The following is a 21517-nucleotide window of genomic DNA, read 5'->3' as shown; positions in this document are numbered from 1 at the left end:
CTGCACGGTGTGTGGCGGGCTTCTGTCTACTTATAGGTGAGTAAGGTTGTTCTCTCTCTTTTCTTCTTTTTTCACCTACACCTTGACAAAGGGGTTAAATTCCCCGAAACGTTGGTGGGGCGCGGGTGCGCTATGTAACTGTATTTCAATACAAGCTCTTTTTGAATTCAAGACCCTGAGTGCCGCAGCCTTTTGTTCAATCTATTCAGTATCGACTCTGAGGGCACCGGGGCACACAATCAGCGGAGGGAGTGCCGGGCTTCAAGACACAGTATATATATATATATATATATATATATATATATATATAAAAATATATATAAATATATATATATATATATATAATGTTTAAGAGCTTCCAGATACTGCCCAGTTGCTCTGTGGATGCAAATATTTTTTTTTTAGCAGCTCCCAGATACTGCGCTCACTTGTGTGCATGACTATCCCTATACTGCTTCCACCTGCCTGCTACACAGAATGCCCCCCAGTAAGAAACACATGACATGTCCAAAAGTAAAGTCATGTCATGACGGGACGTGTCACTGTCACGGGAGAGTCACTGTGCCAGGAGGGGTGGGTGCCGGTGCCAGGCAGCAGGGTATTTTTGCTTGTCTGACCACCAGAAAAATGCAGCCTGGGGAGAACACTGTTTTGTAGCTGGTGATCCCTACCCACAGGCCTGTGATACTGCTCTAACAGCACCCCTCCATCTGTCATATTGCTCTGACAGCACTCTTCTTCCACCCATTTGTCTCTGTAACCCCCCACCTCCACCAGTCTGTCATACTGCTGCCCCTCCCCCTGGCCATACCCCGTTACCCTTGGCCCTGACCCTAACCGGCTGCCTGCAGGATCTCTCTCCGCAGTCCCTGCTCCAGAGGAGCTTACAATCTATTTTCCCTACCACATGTACAAGCACACATATTCACACTAGGGTTAATTTTGTTGGGATCCAATTAACCGACCAGTATAATTTTGGATTGTTGGAGGAAACCGGAGTACCCGGAGGAAACCGACGCAAGTACGGGGAGAAACTCCACACAGTTAGGGACATGATGGGAATTGAACCCATGACCACAATAGAAAAATTAACTCTACCGTGAATGTGTGTGTACATGTGGTAGAGAATATAGATTGTAAGCTCCACTGGGGTAGGGACTGATGTGAATGGGCAAATACTCTCTGTAAAGCACTGCGGAATATGTGTGTGCTATATAAATAACTGGTAATAATTAAATAAATAAATATTGGTAATTCGAGAGAATCTTTTAAATGGATGAGGAGCACATTATAATCATTAATCTGGTAACTATACAATTCAATGGACACAGTATGGGTATTGGGAATCTGATCGGTGTAGACAAGACTTCTTTCCTATCAAATGAATGAGTCTCTTTATATGTCCTTTGAGTGTCACCAGTGGTGGAACAGCTCATTAAACAGAAAATATCCTAAAACAAGAAGATTGCCAATGTCAAGAAATTCTCTATTTGCGGTCAACTAAACTTCTGTTTTTTTCCTTGGGGCTTGAACTATCTTGTTCTTTTTGCGCTTATTTATCACGGTATGCAGTTGAGTTACCGTCACTCGGGATCCCGGCGGTCAGGATACCAACGCCGGGATCCCAACTGATGACAATGCCGACAGCTAGAATCCTGGCTAACGTGCTATTCCCACTCATGGGTGTCTACGACACCCTTATGGGTTAATTTACTAAGGTGAGAGTGTTTTAGAACTGGTGATGTTGCTCATTGCAACCATTCAGATTCTACTTAACATTTATCTAGCTGCTTCCAGACGATGATAGATAGAATCTGATTGGTTGCTATGGGCAACGAGTCTACTACGTTATGCCGGCTGTTGGGATCCCGGCGCCGGCAGCGGGGCGAGCGCAAAAGAGCCCCTCGCACGCCACGCTATTTATTCTCCCTCCAGGGGTGTATTCATTGTAAAAAAACCTAAGAAATCACATGTACATAAGTATTCACAGCCATTGCTCAATACTTTGTTGGTGCACCTTTTGCAGCAAGTACAGCCTCAAGTCTTTTTGAATATGATGCCACAAGCGTGGCACACCTATCTTTGGGCAGTTTTGCCCATTCCTCTTTGCAGCACCTCTCACGCTCCATCAGGTTGGATGGGAAGCATCAGTGCACAGCCATTTTCAGATGTCTCCAGAGATGTTCAATCGGATTTAAGGCGGGGCTCTGGCTGGGCCACTCAAGGGCATTCACAGAGTTGTCCTGAAGCCACACCTTTGATATCTTAGCTGTGTGTTTAGGGTCGTTGTTCTGCTGAAAGATGAACCGTCACCCCAGTCTGAGGTCAAGAGCGCTCTGGAGCAGGTTTTCATCCAGGATGTCTCTGTACATTGCTGCATTCATATTTCCTTCTATCCTGACTAGTCTCCCAGTTCCTGCCGCTGAAAAACATCCCCACAGCATGATGCTTCCACCACCATGCTTCACTGTAGGGATGGTATTGGTCTGGTGATGAGCGGTGCCTGGTTTCCTCCAAACATGACGCCTGGCATTCACGCCAAAGAGTTCAATCTTTGTCTCACCAGACCAGAGAATTTGGTTTCTCATGGTCTGAGTGTCCTTCAGGTGCATTTTGGCAAACTCCAGACAGCCATGTGCTTATCACTAAGGAGTGTCTTCTGTCTGGCCACTCTACCATACATGCCTGATTGGTGGATTGCTGAAGAGATGGTTGTCCTTCTGGAAGGTTCTCCTCTCTCCACAGAGGAATGCTGTAGCTCTGACAGAGTGTCCACCAGGTTCTTGGTCACCTCCCTGACTAGGGCCCTTCTCCCCTGATCGCTCAGGTACGATGGCTGGCCAGCTCTAGGAAGAGTCCTGGTGGTTCCGAACTTCTTCCATTTACGGATGATGGAGGCCACTGTGCTCATTGGGACCTTCAAAGCAGCAGATATTTTTCTGTACCCTTCCCCAGATTTGTGCCTCGAGACAATCCTGTCTCGGAGGTCTACAGACAATTTTTTTGAGTTCATGCTTGGTTTGTGCTCAGACATGCACTGTCAAGTGTGGGACCTTATATAGACAGGTGTGTGCCTTTCCAAATCATGTCCAATCAACTAAATTTACCACAGGTGGACTCCAATTAAGCTGTAGGAACATCTCAAGGATGATCAGTGGAAACAGGATGCACCTGAGCTCAATTTTGAGCTTTATGGCAAAGGCTGTGAATACTTATGTACATGTGATTTCTTAGTTTTTTATTTTTAATAAATTTGCAAAAATTGCAAAAAATCTTTTTTCACGTTGTCATTATGGGGTATTGTGTGTAGAATTTGGAGGGAAAAAATAAATGTATTCCATTTTGGAATAAGGTTGTAACATAGCAAAATGTGGAAAAAGTGAAGCGCTGTGAATACTTTCCGGATTAACTGTATACAGTACCTGCAGCGAGAGATCTCCCTGACCCACAAGACGGCTTTTCGCACAAGTCTGTATCAGACCTAAAGTGAGAGTTATATTGATAAGAAAAAACACATCTGTACTTCTGACTCCTCTTCTGTCTTTGTTGAACTATTTGGAAACCATTTCTATTGTCCTTATAGACGGGGGAATGCGTAGACATTTGTGGGGCCCATAGTGGTAGGTAGGTATCAAACGTTACGGGACCCCCATACTACTATAGTAATTATGCCTTTTGTTTGTAGTGTTATTCTCACTTGTGCTTTTTGATGCAATTATTTAATTTGAATTCTTCACTTTAAAAGTTGTTTCGTTTTCAAGATCGCTGCAGCCTAAGCCACCTGGTTCCTAAACCGCTCTGTCCTAGTGATTAAAGAACAGACTGCCAGCGTCTGTATCCCTGCATGCGTCATGTGGGGTGTAATTAGTGCCACATTGTACAGTTATTTTCTCTTAAAGCCTGAGCTGTGTACTTCGGGCACCCAGTGCAGTGCAAAATCGTGCTGGGGGCATGGGACTTTGGCCCAGGTTACTCCTCATCCCCTCAGGAGCCAAAAGGCCCCATTGAGGGGAAAAGGGAATCTTCAGGTCACCCTTTGCCAAAGCTAGGAGGGACCCTTTGTATCCCCGAACCCCAGAGCCAAAAGGCCCCTTAGGGGGCGAGGGTCTTTGGGCTTCCCTTTCGTTGCAAGGCTCGGGGTCGCTCCTTTCTCACTATGGTTGGCTGAAGCTTCCCTCTTGGGACTGGATTCTTTCTCTCTCCTCCAATGGAAAGAGCCTCAGGATACTAGGCGAGAGGGTGACAGTATACAGTATGCCTTTTAAACGGGAATCAACCAGAAAATAATTCCTACTGATGGTATGCTTTTGGTAGCGTCGTTAGAAAACCTAATTGTTTGGCTATGAGAGTATAGAAGAGAGTTGCGCATTTAAATACTCATAACCTGTTCTCTGCTGCCTTGGACTTAGGGCTTATCCTGCGCATCTGTAAAATTGTCAGTTCTATAACGCCGTTTCTCCGTTATAACATTCTCTTGTCCTCTGAGGACACATTGTGGTTAGTAATTTGCATGAAATGTGTTGCTACTGTTAGCAGCTCTGGGGAACTCATTCTGGGGAGAAATAACACTAATTTGCATTTTAACAGTTTGGCACTGTTAATGAATAACTGTATGCACACAGTGACTCATTTGTGTTGGAAGAGAGAACGCTCGGGGATGCCTATTTTTTTTTTTTTCCTGTACGTCTAAAAATTCACTTATTAATTTAGTTTAGTGTTTCCATCCTAATCTCTCTCTTTGGAGAAATCAAAATTAGCCATTATATTTTTGAAGTTCTAAGATGAAATCTATCTGATTAATTGTATGTAATGTTTTTGGCACCCATTGTAGAACCGCTGCTGTGATAGTCTGTTACTGATATCAGATTGTTTTCCTGGCCTGTCTAGTCATTGTAAGGGATCCTATAATTGTCTTTTATTTGTCTGTTCTTCATTCTGTTAGTGTAGGGAGAGGTTACTCCAGGATAAATACAAATGTGACAGGGAAATGGATTTATCAGAAGAGTTGGAGAGTGACTGCGGATTATTGTGCCCTATAGAACAAGACCCCCAGGTTGACGCCAATCCCTCAAACATTTACCACCCACAAATAACTGCTCCATCCCAAAACATCTCCCACATTACAACACAGTAATGTCACACAGCTGCCTGACCTGGTAATCTTATTCTGGCAGCATCCAAATCTGATAATTAGCTCAGTCAATCAATATGCAGTCAGATGCAAAGGGCCCTTAGAAGAATATACTGCATTACCTGCGGGTGTTATATAAACGGGTTTGGTATGATATCCCGCCGCACGGGATGCTGAATGTCAGTATATCGACATTGGCATCCCGAGCGGTAGAATGCTGAGCACAACAAAGCCACTTGCGGGCTCGCCACAGGTTCTTTTCTCCCTCTATGGGTGTCGTGGACACCCATAGAGGGGGAGTCACTTACCTTGCCAATATACCAGCAGCGGTATGGTGCCCCCGTCGGGATCCTGGCGTTGGTATTGTTATAGCCGGGATCCCGACAAGCGGTATGCTAACATGATATGCCGCCGCACGGGATGCCGAATTATAAACGAAGGATAATAACGCCAGCACGTTATAGTCAGTAAGGTTGTAGAGAATATTATTTCATATCTGCCAACCGTGCTCCTTGCCTTCCAAAATATCCCCAAATATTCGATTAGGCTACCCTACGTACTCCCAGAAATGCCTTTTTGGCTACTAAGTTTATAGCAGTATCCACCTTGAATGCTATCCACATGTTTATTGATCATCTGGGTGTTTCTACTGTACATAGTGCAGCAGCTGTGCAATATTTTACGAAAGCGCTGCCAGCTTCGCTGACCCACTGCCTGAAGATCCAGCATCGGATCAACTGTGTGACCATCGGACATCTGAGTAACCCTGATGTTACTCAGGATGTCTGGTGAAATCACACTGCCGGGGCAAGCCGAGGATGCAGCCACTGGCTCCGACACACCCAGACAATGAGTCCAACCATTGTAGTTTTCTGGAACGCTGCCCACCCCCGCCCCCCAATGCTGCCATGCTTCAGCATTAGGGCCAGTGTGAGTGACATTGCATCCCAGCTCTGCACACACGCAGCGCAGATTCCACACATGGGCAGATCAAGAAACATTGGAGATTTCTGTACATAATGAATTTCCGTAAATCTCTGAATCAGGCCCATAGTAACTTAACTCTCATGCCAAACTTTGTTCAAAACTCTGCTGAGATGACTATTTTATAGCAAGCTTCCCCTGCATTGGGTGTGAGCTATGTTACCAGCTCCCATCAGACCCTGGGGCAACTTCTACTGGTACTCCCCGCAGTACCGATATTTACATTTATAGCCATTTAAAATGTTGGAAAATATAAAGGTGGTAATTATTATTATGATTAATATTATGATTGTTTTTTTTTTTATATGGCAGCACTAATTTACGCAGTGCTGTACAGAGAATATTTATCACTCATAGTGGTCCCTTCCCCATCAAAAATCCCCAGAAATCTGACATGCCGCACATCGGATGGCAGGATACAACCAGACAATTTTAAAAGATGAATTCACGGTACACGCTATACGGGAAGCGGTTAAAATACCGCCAGTCACAATACCGACATCGGAATCCCAACAGGTGGTGAAATGCCGGCGCATGAATACCGGTGCAACAGGCTATTCTCCCTTTGTGGATGTCCACGATACCCATAGAGGGAGAATGGGTGGTCTTCAGTTTGCCGTCTGTCGGGATTCCGGCGCACAGTATACCGGTGCCGGAATTCCGACAGCCAGCATACCGACACTTTTTCTCCCTCTTGGGGGTCCACGACCCCCCTGTAAGGAGAATAGATAGCGTCGCGCACCACCGTGCCTGCAGCATGGCGAGCGCAGCGAGCCCGCAAGGGACTCATTTGCGCTCGTCCAGCTGTCGGTATGCCGGCGGTCGAGATTCCGGCGCCGGTATCCTGGTCGCCGGGAGCCCGGGCGCCAGCATACCCTACTACACGCATGGAGAATATAACCTGTGGCAGCGCAGCGAGCCACCGTGCCCATAGTGTGGTGAGGGCAGTGAGGCTACGAGGGTCTTTCTAGCACTTGCCCCGCTGCTGGCATTCTGGCGGACGGGATCCCACTGTGGGATCATGACAGACTGCATCCCATCCGCCGGGAAATCGTATGTACGATTGGCTACTATATTGTATACTGAGTACCCAGCTTTACTGTGTAAGTTTGTGGTTCCTTTATTTAGGTCTACTTTTGTCTTAATGTCTCTTTAACTAGACGTACTGGTTTGTGTGTGGTCACGTCATACTGCTGTGCTATGTTTAGTTACTCTGCTCTTTATCATTTAGCTAAAAGAACAGAAGAAAGAGCTGAGCAGCACGCAGGAAGTCGGTAAGAACGGTAAGGAAGTGCAGCCCTATTTGGAGCACTGGAGAAAACTGTTTGCTAATCATTGCCGGGAGCTTGAGGAGCTGTACGAGAAGCATGATAATGATGCCACAGATGAATTAAAGGAGATTAAATACAGCCTGACCGAGAAGGCAATTGAAGATCTCCGACACATCCAAAGTGCTGTAATTATACAAGAAATGATAAAACTCAACGTGCCCAGACTACATCTGCAACAAGTGCTGGATGAGCACAAAAGAGAGACGGCACTCTTGGCTCAGCAGCTGGAGAAGGAGGAAAGTGACAAGGTGGGCGAGTCGAGAGCATCTCTGGAAATCACCGTGCGGAAGCTCGATGACGAATTCAAACTGAACCTTAAAGAGCAAAAGAATCTGAGACACTGGGAGCAGCTGCTGTTTATGTACGTATATATGCAAGACTGTCTTCCTCATGGATTATACATAGACTGTATGCACTGTGTGCTTCAGGAACAGATAATTGTGTGTGTGTGTATGTGTACATATATATATATATATATATATATATATATAATAATATTGGCAACAAAGCAAACTGCGGCAACCCGGTAATAACAAGCTCAGAACACAGGAAATGTGTTATATAAAAGTTGAAAGCTCTTTAATGAGCTTTTTTTTAAGATAAACATCAGCATGTTTTGTTTATCTTGAAAAAAAACTCATTAAAGAGCTGAAACTTTGATATAACACATTTCCTGTGTACCGAGTTTGTTATTGAGGACGGAGTGCCGCCGTTTACTGCTACATGCCCCAACTTCCCTGCTGCTATTTGCGGAGGGCACCCGGCAAGTAGACCTAGACCTATCTATCTACAGTATCTATCTACCTTATCTATCTATTTATTTATTTATCGATCTATCTATAAAAAGGTCACACAATTTATAGCTTATTTCTGTAGTTTATTTTTAGTATGCAAACAACAGCTATATTTAGGAAGAAGAATGTTTAAAAAAGTTTATTTTAACCCTCCATCAGGCGCACCTAAGGGACTCCCGGGTTCAGGCGCAGTGATTACCACCTAATTAACTCAATTCTAACGCTCTTAAAGTGATCAGTGACCTTCATTAGGATGTACAAAGAGAAAAATCATAGGTTTACGGGCCATTTCAGCAGAAAATCTGAAGCAAAAAAGAGAAATACGAACATGAGTATAAGTTTGGGCGCAGTGGGCCTGAGAGGCCACCCCGGACAAACCTAAATATTTCCACAAAATATCCACAACTATTGTAACTTTCATTCCTAAAATGAGTAAAATAAAAAATTAATAGATGAAAATAAAAGGAAAAACGAACCTTCAAAAGTCGGAGGAGTTTGGGCGCAGTGTGCATGAGAGCCCAGGAGGGTCACTACTGCACTCCACGCAGGTGGTGGGAAAACTGACTGGGGGGGGGGGGGGGGGGGGGGGTTCGAACAGCACCTAGAGATAGGAAGGTACTAGGAGGGTCAGAGCGAGAACAGCTTTGTGGTGCCTGTCAGACCAGCTGCGCCTGTCTGAGGGTTAAACACCGTTGACACATAGCACTGTAAAGATACACTAGTACTGTTTTTGAATTTCGTGTGAACCTTTGCAGCAGAGACGGCCCTATTGTGATCTGAAACAATATTCACTGATCCCTAGTGATTTTTATAGCCTTCATTTGCATGCACATACTTTCCATACACGATAAGTGAGTGGTCATATGTCATGGGGGCGTGACCACCATTTCAGGCGAAACTTGACTGCTGGCCATTTCCTTACATTCCCTTTGAATGTCATGCAAACTGTGCAGTGCAACTGTGAATAGGAATTACCTCCCCAAACGGCCAAGCCATAACAGTTCCAGTCAGGAAGGTGGGGCAGGGCTCTCTGATCGGAACAGTCCTACCTAAATCAGTACTGTTGTGAAGACTGCACGAAATAGCAACAGTGACCATCACAGGCTATTACAAGTCACTGCACTTGATGTGATAAATAATTGGCATAAGAAATGTAGGCAAAGGCATGGAAATGCTGTACAGAAGTGTTTGCAGCTATGCTGTGATCCCTACTATACTAGTGGGTACACATAAGCACTCAATGAGCTATTGTGTATGCAGCCCCTGTCTCTGTGTAGTTGTTATGAGGTGCATGAGTAAACAGGCTGATGCATTCCTCTACCCTGGCTATCTTATGGACGTGGGCAATTAATTACAGCCAAGTGTTTCCTTGTGTGGACACAGGTGAAGTTACGTGGTGGCTGTGCAATACAATAAACCGGTCGACAGATCATCTCTACTCCAGACTGTTTTCTTACTCCTCGACCCCTCCAGCACATTACTTGGTTGCAAAATGATTAAGGAGAAAAATCTACATCTCCTTCTACAGTACTATGGCAATTATGATGAAAATATATCCATCTCCTTGGTAGTGCTGTTATTCCAAATATATTCCCTATCTTTTATCAGACCTCACTGATTTACAGGCACTAGGCATACTCTACAGTTACTAGGCTCCACAAGTGTTATGGACCACATTCATCTCAGACATCTCGCCGCAATTCTCTGATTCCTCGGGAACATTAAACATGTTTAAAAATCTCGATTCCTTGATCTCGACCAAAAATAGGATTGGCAAATCTTGGATTTTTAAAATGAAGAATTTTATTGATTCCCCGACAGATCGCTGATTATCAATGGCTTCCGATTGGTGGTTCCGGTCAGGCTGGGGAATAGGGGGTCAGATGTTTGGGGGCCCTTACTCTGCTACTTATTCTGCAGCTCTGCTCATAGGATTTTATATAGGGCTGACAATTTTATTTATTAAAGCTCAGCTTCTCTTTCCTATATCTATATCACAGCTCTGCGTTTCTTTATCACAGCTCTGCACCTCTCTAAGTGGGACATTTACTAAGCAGTGATAAGAGCGGAGAAGTCAGCCAGTGGAGAAGTGCCCATGGCAACCAATCAGCACTGAAGTAACATCTATAATTTGCATAATATAAAATTATACAGAGCTTCTGATTGGTTGATGGGGCAACATTTCCACTTGCTCACTTCTCCGCTCTTATCACTGCTTAGTAAACGTCCCCCTATATCTGCAGTGCATCTCATTATCACAGCTCTGCGTCTCTTTATCACAGCTCTGCACCGCTCTATAGCTGCTGTACATCTCTTTAACACAGCTCTGCATTGCTTTATTTATAACAACTCTGCATCATAGATCTGCATCTCTTTATATTTGCTCTGCATCTATTTTTTATCACAGTTCTCTCTCAGCCTCATACCTCTGCACAAAGGCGTAACTAGGGTTTTTGGAGCCCAGTGCAAGATCAATAATGGCGCCCCCTCCCACAAAAAAAAAAAAACTACAAAAGGAAAGTATGTGCGCACGCCACCGGTGTCACTGTATATAAAGATGTCAGGGTGTGTATGTATAGATGTAGGTGCAGTGGTAGAAGTGGAATTTTTGAAGGGGGAATGAAAAAGTGAAGGTGGCAATTATGCGCACGCCGAAGGCGCACGCGCTCTGGAAAAGGGGCATGGTCACTCAAAAGGGGCGTGTCCTTAAGTGTAGTAGGACCCCTTATACTATCTAGTACTGGTGCCCCTTTCATATTATAGCACATGGTATGAGCCGAAATTCACATTATAGCACACGGTATGAGTTGAAATTCTCATTATAGCACACGGTATGAGCCGAAATTCACATTATAGAACACAGTATGAGCCGAAATTCACATTATAGCACATGGGGGGTAATTCCAAGTTGATCGCAGCAGGATTTTTTTCAGCAATTCGGCAAAACCATGTGCACTGCGGGGGGGGGGGGCAGATATAACATTTGCGGAGACAGTTAGATTTGGGTGGGTTATTTTGTTTCTGTGCAGGGTAAATACTGGCTGCTTTATTTTTACACTGCAATTTAGATTTCAGTTTGAACACACCACACCCAAATCTAATTCTCTGTGCACATGTTAAATCTGCCTCCCCTGCAGTGCACGTGGTTTTGCCCAACTGCTAACAAAATTCCTGCTGCGATCAACTTGGAATTACCCTAATGGTATGAGCCGAAATTCACATTATAGCACACAGTATGAGCCGAAATTCACATTATAGCACACGGTATGAGCCGAAATTCACTCTATAGCACATAGTATGAGCCAAAATTCACCCCCTTAATTAACAAGGCCTGTGGGGCACTGTAGTGAGGGGAGCCTACCCCCTTAATTAACTAATCCTGCGGGGCACTATGGTGAGGGGAGCCTACCCCCTTAATTGACTAATTGCAGAGTTTAGCAGCAGAAGGGTTGCAGCGGTTTTTCACCCCAAACTGCGACGCTTCTGCCACCTCCGACACTCCACATCTTCTGCGCCACCCGGGATGCAGAGCACCGCACCGGGGATGCACCCTTTTCAGTGTGGTCTGCTGCGCTCCGAAGGGGGATCTCTCCTGCTGCAGGATCCCGATGTTCTTTAAGCCAGCCGGGGTCTTCTGCGGGTCCTTGCCCTTCTCACCATACAGATGTGTGTCCGAGCCGGGCAGGGGACAGCCAGCAGCAGCAGCATGCCGGATATCAGCAGCCGAGGGTGCGGGCTGTACATACTTGAGGCAGCTGGATAGTCAACAGTGCTGAGGACACCCATCCCCCGAACCCTGCATAGCCCAAAGCCGGAGATCGGCAGCATGTTGAATGCGGAAGCAGAAGCTGCTTGTTGCCGGTCAACATGCTGCCGATCTCCAGCTTTGGGCTAGACACCGCTCCGCACGTGCCTTACAGCCCGCACCCTCGGCTGCTGATATCCGGCATGCTGCCCCTCCCTGCTGCTGGCTTTCCACCCACCCGGCTTGGCCACCCAGCTGGATGGTGAATGAGAAGGGCATCTAAGTGCCCGTGGTTTAATACATATCCCTCTGCGGTAAATAGTTCTAATGCTTACCATGGTGGTAAGCATTAGTACATCCCGCCCTATAGGTGTAAAGCCAATATCAAACACACAGACTGCCCCACCCCCTTACTTACACACACACACACACACACACACACACACACACACACACACACACACACACACACTCAGACTGTAGATTACATGCACGCAGACTGGCCACCCGCAAACCCCACACACACCCACTCAGACTACACACACATTCTCATGCTTTCCCCTCCCCCACACAAACTGAACTGCAAAAATTAACACACCCACACTCGCACTGTCCCGCACCAACCCCAATCTCCAGACAGTAAACTGAGCTGCGGCCTGCTCACCTGCACCTCAGAGAGCTTGTCGGCTGCTGCTGATGGCCCACATGTTGAGGGTGCAAGGAGCCGTTCTCTCAATGGCCGCACTCCGGGAGCTGCGTCGGCGCTCGAAGTCCTCATCCCTCCTCCGCAGTCCACACACACTGACTGCTCAGCCCCCCCCCCCCCCCTCCCCAACCACACACACACACTCTCTCTAACAGGCTGCAGCCCCGCCCAGTTCCATCTAGCTCCGCCCCCTTTTCAGCCAGGAATAGGATACGGACACTGCAGTAGGGAGAGGCTTCTAGCTGCCGCTGCCTGTACAGTGTGACAGGCACAGCAGCTGGGGGAGAGCGGGTAGCGCCGGCGGTGCCGAAACTCTGTCGCATGGGGCGAGCGGGCCGTGCAGGTGCCGGTGGCGTCCCCCTCTGCTGGGGCTGCCACGGCGCCCAGGGCACGTGCCCTGCTCGCCTCGTGCTAGTTACGCCTCTGCTTTTGCAGCACTTCCCCTCAGACTTTTTGGCTCTTTTCCCGCCTCAGCCCTCCCTCACTGTGAGGCTTCCAGCTTCCTGTTTAGTTTAGCCACGCTGCCTCTGCAGTGAACCCCTGCCCTGTACTGGCTGCCGGGGGCTTCTGTATGTGGGGACTTTCCCCCTCATTAGTCATACTACCCTCCATAACTGGACTCATGCCCCCCTTCCATGGGAAACTCTTCCCTCTTCGGATGTGGGCCCCTGGTTTGTGTAGTATTTTCCACTTGCAACATAATTGGGGCTGACTCCCCCTTTCTTCAACAATACAGGGTGCCATTGCACCCCAGCAACTCTTTCCTGGGGCCCTGGCTGAGATGTCCCCATCTGTTCTCACTGACAGGAATCACCACAGCTTTGTGTATCACTCCGCCTCTGTCCATCTTTCACACTGGGAGCATGAATCACTCCACCTACAATCACAAGGAGGGGGAGGAGTTACTTCTACATAAGGAAAGCATACATGTCTCTGTAAAATTGCAGACAATGGGGGCAAGTGAATTGTTTTTTCCTGTCCGATCTCCCATCTAAAGTGGCGAGAGATAAAGGGGGGGGGGGGGGGGGTGATGTACAGTTGTTTTTAACATGCCCAAATAGACCGGCTTTAAACGGCCAAACCCAACTAATCTAATGGGAGCGGCACAAAAAGGGCCATATGGGTGTTCAAATGCGTCACTTTTTTGCACATTACAGCTCGCCTCCTCCAGGGGCTTCGAGCTGAAATGTGTATGTGTGTCCTGCTTTGCAGCTAAATGTGCTCAAACGGAGCAACATTTGAATTGCTGTCTTGGGCCCCATCTAGTGGTGGCCACAGTGAAAAACAATTGAATAACCCCCAATTAGTTTATTTGCATATCCATAGTCTTAGGAGAGGTTCTCGGGTGGTGGAAAGCAATCTCTTCTGGGATTAAATTGTTGTGATTACATGTTCAACATTAATATTCCGCAATAATACACAAAGGAAAAGAAACACATTTATTATACAGTCAAAATACAGTATAAATACAGTATGTAACATCAATCCACTTACCTCCAGAGTTGGGACAAAATGTGATAAAAGCAAGTCATAACTATGTTTTGCAGCCTAAATAATGTGGAGGCTTTGAAGAGCAGGTGGCATGTATAGGCCATAGAACTACACTATAGCCACCACTATGACCTAGTAAAATACTATCACGGGGATGTAAATTTATTTATTAACCTGTGATATGACCTAGTCATGGGCATCTTTCCATGTTATCTATGAGCCAGACCCTTGCGTCAGACTCCTCCTAATGTTTCATGCTTGTGACGTTGTCTTCTAACAGGAAGATTCTCCTCTTACCGCTTTGTGTGTCTGAAGATGACGTACATAAGATAAAGCAGGAGTTCTACTCTAGCTTTTCCCAGATGGACATTCCGTTGGCTCTCCCCAAAATACAAGGCAGAATGCTGCTCCAGAAATACTTAAGTGACTGGGAAAAAGCAGAGCTGCAGAAAATAGACCAAAACATATCGGAAGTTGAGAAGAAGGTGAGTCGGTGACACGGTCATCTCTTCATTAGTGCATTGATATTTCACATTGTGTCATTTGTGGTCTCCAGCCATGTTCCCTCAGATGTATTCAGCATGTTATATTTTGTATGCCGTCTTGTCAGATTGTTTGTACTCCATTACACCAAGCATCCAGTGGCAGGTTCATCTATAACATCTCAGTCCATGCTCATTTGGACAAGCGAATGTACCCCAGGTCAGGGCTTTGTAGTGGCATTTGAATAAAGTCACAGTCGGGTGACATTCAATAGTAGCAGACACAGGTATGTCCAACTCAGGATCAGCCTCCAGTATGTTCCAGCAAGGAGATAAACTGGTATCAACTGCCACTCAGAGGTATAGGGGTCTATTTACTAAGCCTTGGATGGAGATAAAGTGGACGGAGATAAAGTACCATCCAATCAGCCCCTAACTGTCATGTCACATGCTGGGTTTCAAAAATGACAGGAGCTGGTTGGCTGGTGCTATGTCTCCGTCCACTTTATCTCCATCCAAAACTTAGTAAATAGACCCCTAAACCTTGTATGAAGATAAATTGGCCGTAGATAAAGTACCAACCAGCTCCTAACTGTCATTTTTCAAACCCAGCCTGTAACATGGCAGGTAGGAGCTGATTGGCTGGTACTTTATCTCCGTCCACTTTATCTCCATCCCAGGCTTAGTAAATAGACCTCTAAGGTTAGAGCACTGTTTCAGTATCTAAGTACAGACTTACCTGTTTCTAGAATGTCTATTGAATAATGAATGTTGTGCATCCGATGCCGTCTTTCTTGCATGCAAAATGTTCTATTCTTAATCAGATGGAAATATGCAGCTTTCATTAACACATCTCACAAGATATTCTGTTGTAATTGGGTTTTCTGGTTTGTAAGTGAATTACATTACAGCTGCTAGATTGGTAGCCGAATATTGTAGCCTCTAGATTTCTTATTCCCCATCTATGACAAACAGACTTCCTGCCCTTTATCCGTGTTCCTTAGGCCACGGCACTCACGCTTTTATTGAGATATTGGAGAAGCGAGAAGAATGTGATTACATAGCAATGTGTGACAGCGTCTGCTATTTAATCCTCTGTATCCGTATTATAATCACTGACATTTCATTTCTTTCTGTTGTGCTAATTGGACTTCAGATCTGCTTATTTTTTTTCTCGGATTGTTCAGCATCTGATTCTGAAATGTCTAATCAATATCACCTGCCGGCATATTACTGTGTGTTCCGCTAAGCTGCACTGACATTACCGGTGCTTGGGAGCCTGACCCCTTTATCCATTACTGTTTATTATCTGTTGGAGTCACTAGGGCTTTGGCATAGCTACTACATATTAATTAAGGAACTGCATTGTATGATTATTTGTTGTATAAAAGACTATTCATTATTAGGAAATGATCCTAAATACTTAAATCAGAGGATTAGCTAGGTGCCATGGTGCCCGGAGCAAGGGTATGTTTTGCCCCCCCCTGTACTGAATTGGGGCCCTGACCAACATCTGGTGGCATGTTACATTTGAAAAAGAAAAAATATAAAAAAAAATCCTAAATTGGTGACAGGGCCGGTTCTAGACCATGTGGAGCTCAGGGCTGAAGTTTCCTTTGGGTGCCCCCCATGTTTAAAATATAGACAGTACGCGCCGAAGGTGCACAACTAAAATGGCTTTGTGGGGAAGGGGCGTGGCCACAGACTAGTACCAGTTCACATTACACTGCATAGTAGTACCCTTTATACATGTTACACCGCAGAACTAGAGCTGCTTATATACGTTACCCCACAGTAGAGTCACTTATACACATTACCCCACAGTAGAGTCACTTATACACGTTACGCCACAGTAGAGCCACTTATACACGTTACGCCACAGTAGATCCACTTATACACGTTACGCCACAGTAGAGCTCCTTATAAACGTTATGACATCGTGGAGCCCCTTATACACGTTACGCCACAGTAGAGCTCCTTATAAACGGTATGACATGGTGGTGCCCCTTATACACGTTACACCACAGTAGAGCCGCTATGGAAATAGCTGTATTTAACTATTTACTTGTTTCAACCAAATAAATTAAAAACACTATGTATGCCCCGACTGACCTGACCTCATAACACCCCAATCCTTTAATACAAAATGTCCCAAATGTGACCTCCCACAGACCTGATAGACCCCCAGTCTCTCAATGAAAATAATGCCCCCAAACTGCCCCCCCCAGATCTGCTACTCTCCCAATGCCTTAATGAAAATAATGCCCCAAACGTGACCCCCACCTCCCCCCAAAGACCTGAACCCTTACCCAAACGCTCAATGAAAATAATGCACCAAAACTCCCCCCCCCCCACACTTGATATTCCCCCAATGCCTTAATGAAAATAATACCCTAGAACTGCCGTCCCAGACCTAATAATCCCAGAATTGTTTGAGGTACAGAGAGAGGTACTGCAGCTTCCTGAGAGGCAGAGTGAGATGCTGCAGCAGCGACTGGGGCTATGAGGTGCTGCAGCAGCGGAGGCAGAGAGTGGTACTGCAGGACAGAAGTAACCCTGCTGCATAGCTACAAGCACACCGTGAACCATTCAAAGAGGAGGGGCGGAGCTCCAGCATGTTCCAGCTTTCAGTATCTCCTGCTCTGCCCTGTTCCCTAGCTAGTCTCAGAGTCCGAGTCAGTGTGCGTCCCCTCTGCTCCTCCGGCTGCTTGTACAGTGGTCCGCGGCCCGCCCTCTAACTTTTCCGGTGCCTGGAGCTCGCACTCCACTGGAGCCACCCTTGCTACGCCCCTGCATGCATACATACATACATACATACATACATACATACATACACACTCAGTGGCCCTTTTATTAGATACACCTTTCTAAGGGTGTGGTGAATTTTGTCGACATCCACAATGTTACCAGTCGGCATGTTCACAATGGGATTTTCCGTTCAATCTAACTGTAAGCCTAACCTTATCCCTAAATGAAGCCCTACCCTAACTGTAACATGCTATGTTGTTATTCTGGCTGCTGACATTGATAGTGTTGACTTTCTGACAATGTTGACACTGTGAATGTCAGCATGTTGAATATTGATCAGTACATGTTGACATTCAGGACTTGCCGACATTATGCTGTTGACATTCTACATGTAGAGAAAGTAACATAGTAACATAGTTAGTGAGGTTGAAAAGAGGCAAAATGCCCATCGGGTTTAACCTGTATTTGTATTAAGCTGTTCATATTATAAAGCACCAGCCGAAATAATGGTTTTTGTACCTACTGACAACTATATTTCGTATCACTCCCATATACATAATGCCAATATATTAAATGCTATAGCCTTGGATACTTTTTTCAGCTAGAAAACTGTCCAATCCATTTTTAAATGCATTTACAGAGTCTGCCATTATTATCTTCTCCGGCAGGGAGTTCCAAATCCTTATTGCCCTTACTGTGAAGAACCCTTTCCTACGTTGTGTACGGAATTTTCTCTCCTCTAGCCTCAGTGAGTGCTCACGTGTCCTATACAGAATTCTATTATTAAACAAATCCCTTGCTAACTCCTTGTATTGACCCTTTACATATTTGAAGAAAGTGACTGCATTCCATTTCAAGTGTTGTGTAAGAGAGAACTTTGCCCCCAGAGCAGCCTGACTCCTCAGTTGCATGAATTCAGCAAGGTGCTGGAAACACTTCATAGACAAACTGGCCCATGGTGACATGATAACATCACACAGTTGCTGCAGGTTTGCCTGCTGCACATTCATTCTGCGAATCTACCATTCTGCGACATCCCAAAGGTTTGCCTGCTGCACATTCATTCTGCGAATCTGCCATTCTGCGACATCCCAAAGGTGCCTTATTGTATGGACACCTGGTAACTGTTGCGGCTATTGGAGTGCACTGAACTCACTGTTGTGTTCATAGGGCCAGATTCAAATGTTATTCCTCCCCTCCTGGCCGTGATCGCGCCCGTCGGCGATATACTAATGTTACTGCCGACGAGCACGACAAGTTCATTTCAGTTTGCGTGCTTTGCGCGCCTAAACCCCAATGTACTGGGTGCAACAGTGGCAGTAACGGGGGACATTTGAATATCAACCCTCTACCTCCAGTAACTTTAGACGGGAGATGGGGGGCGCGTTAAGATTTGAATCCGGCCCATGGAATCAGCTTGGGAGGACGTGTGCATACATAACATAGCGGTCATCCTGCTGTAAGTAGCCAGGGATGGGGAACCTTTGGCCCTTCAGCTGTGGAACTACACATCCCAGCATGCCCTGCAACAGTTTTAGCATTGCCAAATAGCAAAACTGTAGCAAGGCATGCTGGTATGTGTAGTTCAACAACAGCTGGAGGTGCGAAGGTTCTCAATCCCTGCATTAGAGGATTCGTAGAGTGTATGTGATGAGTAAAGAAGCCATCTGGCTGAGCCATGCATTTGTTAACTGGTTCTTAGTATTGCACTTGTTTCCGAGAACCTGCTCCGGAAGTTGTCCCACAAACTAGAGCAGAACTTATAAAATCTTCAGTCGGCAGTGGTTCCAGTTGCTAAGCAGGTCTTCTCATTAGGCTTCTTCTTGAATTATACCTTGCATCTAGACTGTGTTGTGCGACAAGATATTGGATTGTGTGTGTGAAATGGTGCTGAGCTGCAATTTTTCCAGTAACTGCATGGCAACCCAACTTGTCTGCCCAGGCCCCATTTCATCTAAAACCAGCACTTAGGGGGAGATGTACTAAGCAGTGATAAAAGTTGAGAAGTGAGCCAGTGAATAAGTAACCCGTGGCAACCAATCACCATTGACTAATTTACATACTATAAAAGTATACAGAGCAGTTGATTGGTTGCCATGGGCCACTTATGCCACTTATTCACTTTTGTCACTGCTTAGTACATTTCCCCCTAAATGTTGGTTGGTGTTCTCCTTTAAAGAGAAGTGTTACAATAGATTCTGTTACTTGGATTACTCTTCCTGTGATTTTCTACAACTGCTGAAAAAATAAAAAAGCACCTGGATGTAATTTCAGCCCAGATGCTTTCTCCAATCAAGCAGAAATATGTTGTATTTACATAACCTGTTTTCTTCCTGTGGAATAATCTCTTGTGAAATTGCTTTTTTCCCCCCAGTCGAGTTCAAAGACGATGAAACATCCTCAGGATAGCGCTGCAGAGATCCTGAAGAAATCTGTAGAGGAAAAAGTACTGATTTATGAAGCACAAATTACAGATGACAAGATTAAGCAGGTAACAAAAATGAGAAGAGAGCAGATCAGACATTGAAGACCTATCCAGTTACATGAATGATTGCTTTTGATTAGCACTTTCTAGTTTTTATGAAAATAAGCCTTGCTCCAAGAGATACAAACCGTGTGTGTGTGTGTGTGTGTGTGTGTGTGTGTGTGTGTGTGTGTGTGTGTGTGTGTGTGTGTGTGTGTGTGTGTTTGGTGCAGGGGCTTGAAACAATGAGGGGTTTTGTAGGCATTGAGATGTGGCTGCTAATGCAATCGCAACTGCAGTTGGCAGATGGGCAAAACCATGTGCACTACAGAGAGGAGGCAGATGTAACATGTGCAGAGAGAGTTAGATTTGGGTGGGGTGTTCAAACTGAAATCTAAATGTAAAAATAAAGCAGCCAGTATTTACCCTGCACAGGAACAATGTAACCCACCCAAATCTAACTCTCTCTGCACATGTTATATCTGCCCCACCTGCAGTGCACATGGTTTAGCCCGTTAGCTAGCAGATTTGCTGCTGCGATCAGATCTGAATTAGGCCCTAAGATGCCCACTGGCAGCATTGTTAATATCCGCAACTGAGTACACACACACGCAGCAGTGCTCGCAGATCCTTCAATAATTGACCCTCTGACTGACTCTATGGTCACGCAGGGTGGCTGCGGGAACTGAGACGCTGGTGCCATATTGTTTATGTATAAGATTGCAGATGTAGGCAGAGACTCGCCCCTCAAACATCCGCGACTCGTGCCGCGTTTTTGCTGCTACTCTCTGTAACCTCCCACAAAGACCCTATCAATCTTTTGCAATGAATTCCTCACTGTGAGCGTGCTCGAAAAGTACCTAGTCGCGTGCGCAGTGTGACAGGGATGCAAGGTCAGTCGGTCAGCAATCGTTCCACTGCGTTAATATCAGCATTGTGTCTGCATCCGAATGATTGTCTAATTTCAAATAGCAATCTTAAATATTTTTTTTTGTCTAAAACATCTTAGACCGATGTATTGAAGTCCGAGATTGCTGGAGGTGCGGGTTGCCGGCCAATCTCTGCGTTTTTTTAAAGCGCCAATCATTTACAAGGCATGGTTTTGGCAACCCCCACCTCCGGCCTACTCAGACGGCATTACATCAGATCCCTTATCTGGAAAATATTTATTTTGATGTTCTTGATGCATTACTCTGGCAGTGATCTATTTCCTAACTGTGTAGGTCAGGCCCATTTACTGGCGGTCTGAGAACCATATTAACATTACTGATGTTCATATTTTTTGGGGCACTTTTGTTTTTTAGGTTTTTCTTGCTGTAGATGAGACTGACAGAGCACTGTACTGTAATGTCACACTGATTAGCAGTGATATCTGCTTGCTGTGACTTATAACACATCAATGGTATATGCACCATACCAATCTATAAGGTTACAGGTTAATCACGTATGGTTACCTAAGCACAACTCGGATTAATGATCTCAGTTATGATCTTTCAATTGAGATATCTTGTGTGTCACTTATAAACTTATAATCCTGAGGGCAGCCATGAGAAATATCGGGCTCTGGTATGAAGGAGGGAACGGCCATGGCTAGTGGTGGTATGTCCATGCCACATTATGAATCCTGGCCACCATTCATAG

The 21517-nt window shown here is 45.5% G+C and overlaps 1 protein-coding gene across 3 annotated transcripts in view; it reads left to right on the top strand.

Moving 5' to 3' along the window:
* The window catches only part of EVC2 (EvC ciliary complex subunit 2), a 329045-nt gene that overhangs the window by 230142 nt on the left and 77386 nt on the right, over positions 1–21517 (top strand). For all 3 annotated transcript variants that reach the window (XM_063923401.1, XM_063923393.1, XM_063923385.1), the window contains exons 14-16: positions 7347–7807; positions 14463–14667; positions 19787–19903. In XM_063923401.1, the coding sequence (XP_063779471.1) occupies positions 7347–7807; positions 14463–14667; positions 19787–19903 (783 nt within the window). The remainder of the gene's footprint in view (positions 1–7346; positions 7808–14462; positions 14668–19786; positions 19904–21517) is intronic.

The sequence above is a fragment of the Pseudophryne corroboree genome, chromosome 1 (assembly GCF_028390025.1).
Source record: "Pseudophryne corroboree isolate aPseCor3 chromosome 1, aPseCor3.hap2, whole genome shotgun sequence".
Classification (NCBI taxonomy): domain Eukaryota; kingdom Metazoa; phylum Chordata; class Amphibia; order Anura; family Myobatrachidae; genus Pseudophryne; species Pseudophryne corroboree.
Note: the sequence above shows the minus strand (reverse complement) of the source record. Positions and strands in the feature narration are given on the sequence as shown.